A 15,101-nucleotide genomic window follows, 5' to 3' on the forward strand; every position below is an offset into this window, starting at 1 on the left:
TTCATTAATTTGTTATGTGCTCTCAGTTTACCATACAATGCAGTGCACAATATATATCACACATAATAATAATCCAGCATAAAACACAATACAGCTCAGTATATAAACAATACCCAACACAACACACAATATAAAACACACAATAAAGTAGACAATACCCAACACAACACACAATACACAACATATAAAACATTTAAACACAACACACAATTATTAACACACAATATTCCATAAAAACACAAAAAATAACACAATACCCAACACAACACGCGACACAAAACACGACATATAAAACAACATTTAAACACAACACACAATTATTAACACACAATACACCATAATAAACACAATAAATAACACAATAAAGAAGACAATACCCAACACAACACAATTATTACCACACACAGTATACCATAATAAACACAATAAATAACACAATAAAGAAGACAATACCAAACACAAAATACACAACATATAAAACAACATTTAAACATTCAATTATTAACACACAATATAACACAATAAATAACACAATACCCAACACAACACGCGACACAAAACACGACATATAAAACATTTAAACACAACACACAATTATTAACACACAATACACCATAATAAACACAATAAATAACACAATAAAAAAGACAATACCCAACACAACACAATTATTACCACACACAGTATACCATAATAAACACAATAAATAACACAATAAAGAAGACAATACCCAACACAACACAATTATTACCACACACAGTATACCATAATAAACACAATAAATAACACAATAAAGAAGACAATACCAAACACAAAATACACAACATATAAAACAACATTTAAACATTCAATTATTAACACACAATATAACACAATAAATAACACAATAAAGAAGAAAATACCCAACACAATCATTTAAAGCATATTTGCAAAGTAAAAACTGTTACTCTCGTCTCTCAATAGAGAGAGAGAGAGAGAGAGAGAGAATGTGGTGGTGTGTACTGACCCCTGCTGGATATGAGAAGAGTTACTTACAACAGCTCTAATAAGCACACAATATATAAAGTGAAATACACCACATAACACATAATAACCACACATACTTAATCACAAGATAAACAACACACAACATAATACACAGTACATATTATACAAAATACACAACATGTTAAACATTATACAACACACAGCACACAATACAATACAAAACACCCCATAATAACACGATATTCAATTACCAATAACACTCAGAACTGTACAACACTAGATAGTACCTCATAATAGGAGGATCCAGTTGAGGAAACATATAAGAATGCTGTTTTCTGTCTGTGACGCACACAAAATAATACACTACTATCCTAATATAAAATCTATATTAAAATAAATCAAATTAACTAAATGTTTTATACCTTAAAAATTGTTTTAAATCACACATTAGTAGTAAAAATGAGCTTGTATTAATTTGCCTTATTTGTTCTATAGTGCTGACATGCCCTAATGTCTGAGTTGCTGATTTGTTTTTTTTCAGTGCAGTGGGCGGGGCTAAGCTATTGTTTTATTGGCTGATTTATTATCTATTCTGATGGACAACAGGTCTCTGTTTTCCATCAGAATAAACCATAAAGCAGCCAATAACAATGAAGCTTAGCCCCACCCACTGCACTGGACAAAATAAATTCTGTGCAACAAAACATTTGAAAAAATTAATTATGGTATGTCATTTCCCCATATGAGAAACATGATGAGGAAAATCAGTTCACATACAAAGAGATAGCAAAAATGTATTTATTGCAAAATGCAAAGAAACAGATCACTGTTCATCAGACCCCTGACCTCAGTCAGGCCAGAAGACCTCATCTACCTCAGCTGTAAAATTCTCTCTCACCAAACAGCGAGGGAAAACGCCTCGCATGGTGAATCCATTCTTGGCAATCATCTGCGTGGATGTCATCACATGCCTCCCCCATTACATGAAGTATCTCCACACGCTCGTGGGGTCTGCATTTCTGCACTTTCCACCTCCATGCAGAAAAGAATCACTCTATTGGATTGAGAGATGGGGAATATGGTGGAAGGAGCAGCACAACAAATTGGGGATTGTTAGTGAACCAGTCATTGACCAGAGCTGCCCGGTGGAAACTTACATTATCCCAGATCACAACATAGGAGGGCTGCTCTAGTTCTTCGTCCTGTGGGAGGTTGAGAAGATTTTTGAGTTCATCAAGAAATGATACCAAACGAGGAGTTTTATGAGGACCAAGTTGTGCATGGTGATGTAGGACCCCACGGTGACCAATGGCAGCACACATGGTGATGTTTCCACCACGCTGCCCAGGGATGTTGACAATGGCACGGTTGCCAATGATGTTCCTCCCCTTGCTGCCTGATCCTATGCAGGTCAACCTGAACCCTGCCTCGTCAATGAATATATATTCATAAGGAACAGCACTGGCATCTAGTTCAAGCACTCTCTGGAAAAAAGGAAAATGACCATATTAGAAAAAAGGCCAACCTAGACACACTGAGGTAAACAGTGACCTGTCCAAAAAGGGTACAGAGAGGGTGCTGTACTCACCTGCACATATTGGCAACGTTGCTCCTTCACATAGTCAGAGTTGCGCTCGAATGGAACATGATATACTTGCATACTCAGCTGGTGATGTTTTACAGTTTTTCTCAATTGCTAAGACACATTTCTTGAAATTGTCCCTCCATGTCGCTAAACTGTAAATTCAAAACTCAATTTTCAAACTACATTCACAAAACATCTGACTCTTCCTGCAAAACCAAACTATCACCTCAAAACAGTTCAAACAGCGCTCAAAAGCAAACAATGCTGTCAGATCAGACCCCGAGTCAATCAAAATGAAAACACTACTGAGCAGTCATTACACACAACATAGAAAAAAGGAAAACAAAACGATCAGATCATTAAGTGTTTAGAAATAACCTTTATTGTTCACAAAAATGCATTTTCAAAACAAAATTCTTGTTTAGCCTGTGTAGTCCTAAAATAATATATACTTTTGTTGTAAAGTTTATATATATATATATATATATATATATATATATATATATATATATATATATATATATATATAAACTTTACAACAAAAGTGCATACAATATCAAATCAAATCAAATCAAATTTATTTGTATAGCGCTTTTTACAACAGGTGTTGGCACAAAGCAGCTTTACAGAAACATGATTACAGGACAAAGAATCAGGCAAAACATTAAACATAGAATATACATAATACAGAACCCCCAGTGAGCGCGGAGGCAAGGAAAAACTCCCTCAGAGCTGCAGGAGGAGGAAGAAACCTTGGGAGGACCAAGACTCACATTAAAGGGGGGACCATCCTACCACTGGTCAAACGGCTTTTAAATAGAAATTTAAAAAGTCTTTTATACATCCATATAGGTTTTATGTACTCAGGAGTGTAATAGCGCCACTAATGGCTTGGATGTAATCTGTAGTGGAGAGTAAGATGGTCGATGAGCAGCTGATCTGTGGTGGTGGTGGAGAAGAGCTGACTTCAGAAACTTCCATCAGTCTGGCTGGACAGGAGACGCGAGAGCCTGAGGGTCCAACATCGGTATCGGGTCAGACAGGTGGGCAGTCAGTAACTCGGAGGAAAGCAGAGAGATGGAATTAGTTTTACTGGATTTATGCAAAACTGAGAATATTAAAACATTATCAGAGTGTGGCAAATGACTCCGGCAGAACTGAATAAAACAGCCTAACTAAAGGCAGAGAGCCAGAAGGTAACATAGACATGGAGGCACCCTGAAACACCAGCATCCACCCACTCCACCGTCCACAAACCTGAGTGACCGTGTGCAGTGGGAGAACAACAGCACCAGCATCTCAGTTTACCACAATTTCCTCTGTCCATGAACCCCTGAATCTGCAGCCTTATCTAAAGGGAAAAACATTAATTACCAAAAGCTAAACTAAACAAGTAAGTTTTCAGTCTAGACTTAAAGATTGAGACTGTGTCTGAGTCCCGAACATATTCGGGGAGATTATTCCAGAGTTGAGGCGCTTTATAAGAGAAAGCTCTTCCTCCTGCAGAGCTCCTCTGAATTTTAGGAACTACTAATAAACCAGCACCCTGAGATCTGAGTAATCGCGGTGGTTCATAACAGCACATCGACATAACATCATGTCGATGTGCTGGGTCAGGCCACAGGACTTCATCTACATCACAGGCCACATTCTCCCTTGCCAGGCAGCGTGGGTAATAACTTCTAGTGTGCCGGATCCACGCTTGGCATGCATCCACACCTATATCATTACAGGCCAGTTCCATGGCCTGCAAGAGATTTTCCCTGGTGTAGGGTTGTCGGTCATAAACCTTCCAGCGCCATGCAGAGAAGAACTCCTCTGTTGGATTGAGGAAAGGGGAGTATGGTGGTAGGAAAACATTCAGGAATTCTTGGTTTCTAGTGAACCACTCTCTGACCTGCACGGCATGGTGAAAACTCACATTATCCCACACAATGACATAGACAGGATGCTCTGTCTGTTCATGATCCTGCTGCTGAAACCCTAACACAATATCCCGAAGATCACTTAAAAATGTCAGGAGGTGTTGAGTGTTGTATGGCCCCAATGTGGCATGATGGTGGAGAACACCATGATTGCTGATTGCAGCACATAAAGTGACATTGCCACCACGCTGGCCAGGAACTGTAACAATGGCTCGTTGGCCAATCACATTCCGGCCTCTCCTCCTCCTTTTGGTCAGATTGAACCCAGCTTCATCCATATAAATATATTCATGTGGTTGTTCTGAGGAATCCAGTTGAAACACTCTCTATGGGAAAATACATATAGCTTTGTAAGCTGTACAGCATAAGACAACCTTATGCTGTAGAGTAGACAGCAGTATTGAACACCTACCTGTACATAGTGGAATCTTTGCTCCTTGACCCTTTCTGAGTTGCGCTCAAAGGGTACTCTGTACAGTTGCTTCATCCGCATCCTGTTGCGTTTTAGGACACGATCAATGGTGGAAATGCTGATACTGGTGATGCCTTCAAAATCAACATGGTCGTCAACGATCTTCTGCTGTATTTCACAGAGTTTGACTGAATTGTTCTGACGGACCATGTCAACAATGAGGGTCTCTTGGCGTGGGGACAACATAGATGGCCTCCCTCCCTGATGTGGCAATCTGGTAATTCTACAAAAAGAACATGCAATTACAAAAAAATACATGTAGTACGAGGCCTACAAGTATATTGGAAAATGAGTGTAATGAAACACCTTTTTATTGAGTCATACTGCACAAATGTACAAAATGAAAAAAAGCAATTACCTGTTCTCTTCTCTGAATCTTCGGACTATGGTGGACACAGTGAATCTGCTTAGGTTGGGCTGAACTCGAAGTCCCGCTTCCCTCATTGTCAACCCGTGGACAAGAACATGGTCTATGACAGTTGCCCGTATTTCATCTGAAATATTTGTTCTTCGTCTCATACCTCCCCTTCCTCCTCTTCCACCTCTTCCACCTCTTACTCTTACTCTGCCTCTCTGATTGTTTCTGTCCATAGTGAGACTTCAACAAACAGGGCCCCATGGACTGGCTTATATTGGTGTCTTCACCTCATTAGTCACATGTGTTATCAATTTTGAGTTGCAGTGTTTAAGTTGAAACACCTGTGCTTTCATTGAATTTCCCTTTTGCCAGCTGTGCTTAACATTATGCAGCCCAAGTGCATCAGAGTGCCAAATGTGTTTTAGTGGGTGAAAATATGTTTGCAAGTTGTTGTTGCAAGTGTCTAACTAGGTGAAAAGTGCTTAAGGTTCTGCCAAAAGATTGACCATTTCAATAAATGGGTTCAGGGCACTGAGCATTTGGTTCAGACAACCGGGTTTAGTGTTTTAGCAATTGAGAAAAACTGTAAAACACGGTCGACCTGGTCAATGTTTGTAAAATGAACATTGTCTTCCAGGACTCTGTCCCTGATTTCCCTCAGGGTAATTGCATTGTTTTCCAAAACCATGTTTACTATGGTGGTCTCTTGTTCAAGTGTGAATTTCTGGTGTCTGCCGCCTCTTGTAAAGACAAACATTGTACTATAGTGCACATTTCTGTGAATACTACAGTAAAACCATAAAGTGGTTACTTACCTATTCTCTTCTCTAAAAGCCCGGATAACTGAGGCTACTGTAAAGCGGCTCAAATTTGGCTAGACTCGACGCCCAGCTTCAGCCATTTGTTAGGCCATGATTTATTACATGGTCCGCCAATGTTGCCCGTATTTCATTTGAAAGACTGCCTTGTCTTTGCCTTCCTCTTCCTCGTCCTCTTTGGCCTGCTAGGCCTCCTCTTACTCTGACTCTTCCTCTGTGCTCCTGTTGCTCCATCATCTCGACTTACACCTGTATCAGTCACGTGAGGCATCTTTTATATTCTGACAAATGATTGAGCCGTTTACACAGGTGCAGCTTGTGTGAGACTCCTTGGTAATTAAGGTTTTGTATTTGAAGGTCAGTGATTCTCAGGTGATCAAGCTGAACTAAATGATGCAGTTTGTGTTTAGTGATTTGTAAAGCTGTGATTTAGAATGATATTTGAGTGAGAACATGTGGAACTGTGTTTAGAGTTTAGCAGTTTAGAGTCACAATGTGACACATGAGCTTCATGTTTTTGGATTTGTGTGCACAGTTCCACATTTTGTGTGTAAACGATGTGGAAAAACTGTAAAGTCTGATTGAGATGATGTAGATGATCTTAAACAGGATGTTTATGCTGGAAAATCCTCCAATGTGACTGAATTAAAATAATTTATTGCGAGTTATTGGTAAAGCTTGATTCCAGTCGTTGCTGCCAAGGGTGAGCAAACGCTTTTCCACACAGGGTTAGACTGGTTTGAATATTTTTTCCTTTATTAAATAAAATTATCATTTAAAAAGTGCTTTTTATATTTACTCAGGTTATCTTTGTCTGATATTAAAGTTTGTTTGATAATCAGAAAAATTGCTCAACGACAAAAAATCAAAAAACAAAAGAAATCTCCCAATACTTTTTCACACTGTATGTTTTTGCACTTGTTTGATGAGTGTGTATGTCCTGTTTATTTCTGTTTATAGAAACCACACACAGGTTTATGTCTGATAGATTATGGCATGTTTATGAGAGTGTGTGAATAAACCAACAGTTATATAATAACATCTCCTTGTTCTTTTCCGGACAAGGCGTGTTGGATTCAAACCCGACCCACCCCTCGTAACATCATCGTTGCTTTGGCTTTTTTAGCAGGATGCATTGTGTTTTCTTTGAGAGCTTGAGTGTTTGTCTTGCGTTTGCATGCGTTTTAAATAAGTTCACAGTTGTTGGAGTACAAAAGTTGCTAGCTGGTTTAGTGGGAGACCTATGCAAAGATCTGCAGAGCTCAGGCACATCAAAGCACAGATGAAAATGTACGTGATTTTTCTGTTTAGCGTTCTCTGCAGCTTTTCTGCAGGCCTGGTCAGGCAGTATTTCTTCGTAGACGTCCAAATAAACTGGACCAGCGCTCAGCAGCACTGCAGGAACAACTACAGAGACCTTGCCACCGTCTCCACCTCAGAGGAGAACGATATCATTCGACAGATCGCAGGAGATAAACCTCCAGCGAGTTGGATTGGACTGTACAGAAGCTCAGACCAGTGGCTGTGGTCTGATAGCCAGGCATATTTCTTCTCTTGGTGGAAAAGCGACCAGCCTAACAAACTTAACATTCAGAATTGTGTCGTGATGGAGGACGGAGGCTGGAACGATAACTTCTGCTGGGAAAAGCGTCCTTTCTTCTGTGAGAAGATCTTGGTCTTGGTGAAGGAGAATAAGACGTGGGTAGAAGCTTATGAGCACTGTCGCTCTCACTACACTGGCCTGGCCTACCTGAGCTCTGATAACATGGATTTGGCTAAAGAGGAAACTCAAGGTAGGCAGACGGTGAGCGTGTGGACGGGTCTGCGCTTCCTGGCTGGACATTGGCTCTGGGTGAACGGGAAACCCTTGGGGATCGAGGTCTCACTGCCCTCATGCCCGTCTCCACCAAACCGCTGTGGAGCTCTCAACACCCTGACAGACCCTCTGCTCTGGGAGAACAGAGACTGTGAGGAGAAACTCAATTTCCTCTGCTACTGAAGGTACGTGACAGACACTCAAAACAATATGATAGGGAACCTCAGGGCCGTTGAGAGAGAGAGAGAGAGAGAGAAAGAGAGAGAGAAAGGGAGAGAAAGAGAGAGAGAGAGAAGTGTGCGAGAAAGTGCTGCAATTTAAAAAAAAATGTCTAGTGGAAGTGATGCACGGAGACAGACACCGATTCTCCTTATGAACATTTTAATCACCTGGTAAAAAACCCCACAATTGCAGAGTCATGAGCAAATGTCTACAATGAGTTTTAAAGAACGTATAGTGATTTCTAGCTTTTAGTGTGAAAAAAAGAATTTATTTGAATATCTCACGAAAAAAGTAAAATGAACTGAACTGTGAACTAGTTCAGAATTAAAATTGTGAAATTTGAATGTGAACTGTTCACTTTGAGCATGTATGAACTGAACTTGAACGAGTTCAAAAAAGCTGTGAACAGGCACAACACTGACCACGACAATCACTGAATTGATTAGAGCACGCAAATCGTCACAATTGTGCCTCACTTCACCACACCAAACCACGTAAACCTACAGGCACAGCAGCCAGAAGCTGAAGTTCACCGAAAAGAGGAGGGGTTAACCAGGGCAAAGCGAAGTAAAATAAAAAAAAAGTTAATTGAGAGGTAAAGTAACGTGCAGTAACGGGGTGTCAGAAATGGTAACGGTGTTATAGTTACAGTCAGAGTAATTAGTTAGATTACTCCTTACTGAAAAAAGTAACACTGCTAGTAACACTGTTTATTTCAAGGCCAATACTCCCAACACTGCAAACTGGGAGACTAGAAACACCTGGGGAGGGAAACGAGGGGGCGGAGTAACAAACAGGACAGGCGGGAACATTAATGAGTGGGGCTAAGGAGAAGACAAGACAAAAACAGAACAGAGCCATGAGTTACGAAGCACAGAAATGACAAAAAAGGAAAAACACAAGACATACAAAGACTAAAGTTTTTAGTAAATGAAAAAGTGTTAATTGTTAAGTTAAGTGTTATATTTCAGATTATTCATAGCAGCATCTCTTGCTTAGATAGAGACAGTTTTGCACACCTTGGCTGGATTTTCTCAGTCAGTTTTATGAGGTAGAGTCACCTGGAATTCAGCCTTTCAGTTAACAGCTGTGCCGAACTCATCAAGAGTTAATTACTTGAATTTCTTGTCTCTTAATAAAGTGTTTGAGAGCATCAGTTGTAAAATAAGATAGAACTTAAAAATGGATTTACCAAATAAAAAAACTCTAAAATATATAGAATTAAGAGGAAGATGGATGATCACAAGCCATCAAACCACCAAACTGAACTGCTTTAATTTTTGCACCAGGAGTAAAGCAGCATAAAGTTATCCAAAAGCAGTGTGTAAGACTGGTGGAGGAGAGCATGATGCCAAGATGCATGAAAACTGTGATTAAAAACCAGGGTTATTCCACCAAATATTGATTTCTGAACTCTTAAAACTTTATGAATATGAACTTGTTTTCTTTGCGTTATTTGAGGTCTGAAAACTCTTTTCTCATTTTATGTAAATAAATGCTCTAAATGACAATATTTTTATTTGAAATTTGGGTGAAATGTTGTCTGTAGTTTATAGAATAAAACAACAACGTTCATTTTACTCAAACATAAACCTATAAATAGCAAAATCAGAGACACTGATTCAGAAACTGAAGTGGTATTGTATTATGTGTTACCAATAAATGTTAAAGACTGTGTATGATCCTGTATCACAGATTTATCATGCTCTTCTTTATTTTCTAACAGATCCACAGATCTTCCCTCAAGTTCCTGATGAAGAACACAAATACAGATTTTATTTATACAGATATGTAGAATGTCTGTTATTGAATATGAATGAAATAAGCGTCTAGTGACTGATTTTGTGACTTTTAAATTGATAAATAACTGTAGGAATTAGGTGTTTATGATCATGTGGTCTTAGTTGATGTATACAGAACAGTCTAAAATAAAACAAACTGAAGTAAAATCAGTTTCAAAGCTTTTGCCTTGTATAATATATTTTTGATTAATGTCTGAATCTGTAAATTCGAGTAAATTTCAATTAAACATGCTGTGGTGTAAAAAGTGCAAAGTTACTTTTTGTTATGTGAAAAATAAAATTGACTACTGATGGACTTTTAAATTTTTGAATAAGTCTGTATTTTTTGCTCGCAGGCATGAAAATGAATTTGCTGTTGTAACAGTATTCGCAGTGCTGTAATAATTCATTATTTGTCAAGCAGGATAAGCCTGTTTGGTTACAGTAAAAACAGAGACTATTAACATTATCCACTAGATGGCAGCATTGTTCTATTCAATTTGATATTTTTCCTCAACAAGTCACATACGTGTGCAACTAAAAAATAGAATATTATTGAAAAGTTACTTTATTTAAGTTATTCTGTTCAAAATGTGAAACTTCATGCTTCCCTCTGCTGACAACTTTTATAGAGATGTGGATTTCATTTTCCAGCAGGACTTGGCACACTGCCCACACTGCCAAAAGTACCAATTGGTCTTATATAATATTCTAATTTTCTGAGACACTGATTATTGGGTTTTCATTGGCTGTAAACTATAATCATCAACAATAAGAGAAATAAACACTTAAAATAGATCACTCTGTGTTTAATACATCTTTATAATATATGAGTTTCACATTTTAAACTGAATTACTGATAATGATATTCTAATCTTATGAGATGAACCTGTATAACACAACCAAATAGAAAATATACAGAGAAGTACCTAATCCATAAGAGCCCAGAAGCACTTCTAAATATTGACACAAAATTCAAAATAAATCTGATAAATTCACTGAGCAGCTCATTCACATTTTTTCTTACTGTAAATATGATAAGGTTAAAATCCTAATGTAACAGAATAGGCAAGAACAATTGTATAACCTGAATTTTAACATTAAAACTGTTAAATAAATCAGGTCAGAACTAGTTATATGAAACGTAACTTTAATTAAATCCTTTGAATTGTTGGAATAGATCTGTAGAAGCAAAAATCCAGTTTTAAAATATAGTAAATAAGCAGCTAAATCCTTTCTCCCTTCCCCAAAGGTAAGTAATTAAACCTGCCAGAGTCATCAGTATGAAAAGTTCTTTAGTCATCAATTACAAACAAGACAGTCAAAATGATCAGTCATGTGATCATAAGTTCATCAGTTTCAGCTGTACAAAATTACACATTACAAGAAACAAATACAAGTAATTGGACAGAATTTACCTTTATGAATTTACTGTTTATGTAGTAATATACAGGGGTTGGACAATGAAACTGAAACACCTGTCATTTTAGTGTGGGAGGTTTCATGGCTAAATTGGAGCAGCCTGGTGTTCAATCTTCATTAATTGCACATTGCACCAGTAAGAGCAGAGTGTGAAGGTTCAATTATCAGGGTAAGAGCACAGTTCTGCTCTAAATATTGCAATGCACACAACATTATGTGAGACATACCAGAGTTCAAAAGAGGACAAATTGTTGGTGCACGTCTTGCTGGAGCATCTGTGACCAAGACAGCAAGTCTTTGTGATGCATCAAGAGCCACGGTATCCAGGGTAATGTCAGCATACCACCAAGAAGAACCAACCACATCCTAAAGGATTAACTGTGGACGCTGTAAGAGGAAGCTGTCTGAAAGAGATGTTCGGGTGCTAACCCGGATTGTATCCAAAAAAACATAAAACCACGGCTGATCAAATCACGCAGAATTCAATGTGCACCTCAACTCTCCTGTTTCCACAAGAACTGTCCGTCACCACAATCAATTATTGTGCTCTAAAACCAATCCCTGCACATAATAATATATTTTATAATTTATATAGTAATTTATTGACCACCATTTTGTTGTTCCACAGAACAAAACAGACAGAACTGTTAGTACATTGTGTTTTATCAGGTTAAAGCAAGACTCATCCAGGTGTATCTTTTACTTTATTCCAGTTTCTTTATGTTACATTATAATTCATTATAATTCTGGACAAAATACAGCTTTGTATACATATTAGATGTATGCTTCTAAAATCACAGCAGGATTTTGAAATCAGGAGATATTTAACAGAAAAAAGCTAATAGAAATGTATAAAATCTGCTTTACAGGCTCTGACAACTGGCTTAACAACTTATACTCAAATTGACAAATAATTTGAATGTAAGGACAAATGCAGTGAACTAATGTCTATAGCTGTTCTGGTGGGTAAGCCAGTTCAGCAAAATACATTTTTGTTTTATTTCTATAAACTACGGACAGTATTTATTCCAAATTTTGAATAAAAATATTGTCATTTAGAGCATTTATTTGCAGAAAATGAGAAATGGCTGAAATAACAAAAATTAATAATTGAAAGAAAACAAGTTGATATTCATAAAGTTTCAAGAGTTCAGAAATCAATATTTGGTGGAATAATCCTGGTTTTTAATCACAGTTTTCATGAATCTTGGCATCATGTTCTCCTCCACCAGTCTTACACACTGCTTTTGGATAACTTTATGCTGCTTTACTCCTGGTGCAAAAATTCAAGCAGTTCAGTGGTTTTGTGGTTTGATGGCTTGTGATCATCCATCTTCCTCTTGATTATATTCCAGAGGTTTTTCAATCTCTTGTTTTTTTTCCAGAGCTGTATATTTTGATCTGCAGCACAGAAGCGATTGATAATTTGGGAAACAACAGGCAGTTTTATTAAATAATTTGCTGTTTGTAGAAAAACTGTAGTCTCACATATGAAAGTGTCTGAAGATGGGTAAATAAAATGAATACTGGTCATGCTGCTGGTTCTGCTCGTGGATCTGCTGCACCTGATGCTCTCGGGCTAGAGGTTGGAATTGGAAACCACTCAGAGATATCAGTAGGTCAGTTCTGCTCTGTGCTCTTTACTCCCTGCTTCTCTCCCCAGTCGCTGCCCTTAATGCTTGATGGTGAGAAATGCCTTCAGCCAGAGCCCTGACATCTGCTCAACATCCACCCCGGGAACCCTGGACCTTCAACTAGTACAGACCCTGAACCACCTCTCCTCTGTACCTGCTCTGTTCATCCTCCTCTTTCTCTTGCCCTTTGACTTACGGAGGCTGGAGGATCTGCACAGTGACAGGCTGGAGAACTGCACCACCGTGGTGCAACCTTTCACTGTGTGAGAAAGCTTTCATCCTGCTGCCCTGGATACAGCCTGCTCTCCTATTCCTATACTACTCTATTGATTTAAACCAGCGTGACCATTCCAGCCCAGTGTCTCCACCTGGGATCGCAGGAAAAGGTGACCAAAACAGAGAGCTAAAAAAAACAGATGCAGGGAGACCCCTTGAGAACCCTAGTCAAATATTGGAACAATATGTTAATGGCATAAAGCTAACAGTGATAAAAGTGTAAAAATGCTGCTTTCAAAACTAGTATAAAAGTATAATTATACCACAGTTAGTTTCGACCCTGCAATGTGATTGGCCGAGAAGCGTTTCATGAGTGACATTATCATATAGCCGGTAATGCACTGTAAGCAAAGCTCTCCATGTATTACTCCGCCACAGCAACGATGCAGCACTTACAAACCAAATACAAACGAAATGCGATGTCATTATACCCCACTGGCAACTGCTCCAATAGGGGAGGCATGATGTGGTCCCACAAATAAATAAGCCCAGCGATTCAAAAATACACATTATTACACACATTATCAGAGTTGTTATTATTAAAATAAAAGCTTAAGTTTATGTATTTTTCAAGTTAATATAGAGTATTTTAAGCTGAATGTAAAATAGGTGACGCTTGTAATTCAGCAGGTCTTGCCGCTGAGGGGCGCCGAATAAACAAAACTTTAATTCTTAAAAAAAATATATATATATTTTAAAGTCAAACAAGCACTGGAGTTTAATCTACACAGATTTCTCTCCTGAAAAATGTTTATTTAAGTAAGAACTTCTGATTATTAACAGTAAGATTAGATTTCCACAATTTTTACTGAAATGGCCGATAATGCAGAGCTTAAAGTGCAGGTAAAGCAATCTTTTAATAAACAGTGATAATGATACTGTGGTATAATCGCAATAATAGACTCGAAGTTTGTGCTAAAACCATAGGGTGTTGGAATGGTTTAGGCTATGTTTTTACTTCTCACTCAATCACAAATCCACAATCAGGCCTTATTACTGCCAGACCTGTAGAATCAAGAAAACACTTATATAATAGAACCTGTCTGACAACATGAAGCAGATAAAAGATCTCAAAAACGCAACACATTATTATTATACCCCAATATGAATAAATTCAAGAACAGATGAGAAAACAAAATCTTTGATTATCTATTAGCCAAAATTATAAAGTCATTTCTAAAGCTTTGAGACTCCAGTAAACCACAGTGATTCACAATTATTCACTAATGGAGAAAACATGGAACACTGGTGAACCTTCCCAGGATTGGCCGGCCGACCACAATTACTCCAAAAGGGCATGAACAACTCATCCAGGAGGTCCCAAAAGACCCCAGAACAACATTTAAAGAACTGCAGGATCTCACTCGCCTCAGTTAAGATCAGTGTTAATGATTCAATAATAAGAAAGAGAGACTGGGTGAAAATGTTCTTCATGGGAGAGCTCCATGGGAGAGCACATTAACCGACAAACATCTTAATGATGTTCAGGACTTTGAGTAAATATTCCTTAGACTGACTAGACAAACGTGGAACTTTTTGGAAGGGGTGTGCTACATTACCTCTGGTGTAAAACTAAAACACATAATCATCATACTGAACGTAGTAAAACATGGTGGTGGTAGTGTTATTAGTGTGATGGTCTGGTGCTGCTGGATAAATTGCTGTAATAGATGGAAGCAGGAATTCCGATCTTTACCAGCAAATCCTGAAGGAGAATGTCCGTCCATCTGTTCATGACCTCAAGCTCAGGTGTACTTGGGTTCTGCAGCAGGACAATGACCCAAATCACACAAACAAGTTCACCT

General features: G+C 38.2%; 2 protein-coding genes across 2 annotated transcripts; one reads left to right on the forward strand and one right to left on the reverse strand.

Annotated features, from left to right (window-relative positions):
* Positions 1-2,176: 2,176 nt before the first annotated feature.
* On the reverse strand, positions 2,177-5,914 carry LOC125804552 (uncharacterized). Its single transcript, XM_049483419.1, has 4 exons — positions 5,328-5,914; positions 4,910-5,192; positions 4,156-4,823; positions 2,177-2,189 (listed from the first exon to the last, which is right to left on the reverse strand). The coding sequence occupies exons 1-4, from the start codon at positions 5,558-5,560 to the stop codon at positions 2,177-2,179; spliced, it is 1,197 nt and encodes a 398-aa protein (XP_049339376.1). The 5' UTR covers positions 5,561-5,914.
* Positions 5,915-7,283: 1,369 nt separating this feature from the next.
* On the forward strand, positions 7,284-8,006 carry LOC111190657 (CD209 antigen-like protein E; the record flags this gene model as incomplete). Its single annotated transcript, XM_022664382.2, has 1 exon — positions 7,284-8,006. A coding segment is annotated over exon 1 (618 nt), but the record flags the coding sequence as incomplete, so codon positions are not given.
* Between the last annotated feature and the right edge of the window lie 7,095 nt (positions 8,007-15,101).

Source organism: Astyanax mexicanus, chromosome 9 (assembly GCF_023375975.1).
Source record: "Astyanax mexicanus isolate ESR-SI-001 chromosome 9, AstMex3_surface, whole genome shotgun sequence".
NCBI lineage: Eukaryota > Metazoa > Chordata > Actinopteri > Characiformes > Acestrorhamphidae > Astyanax > Astyanax mexicanus.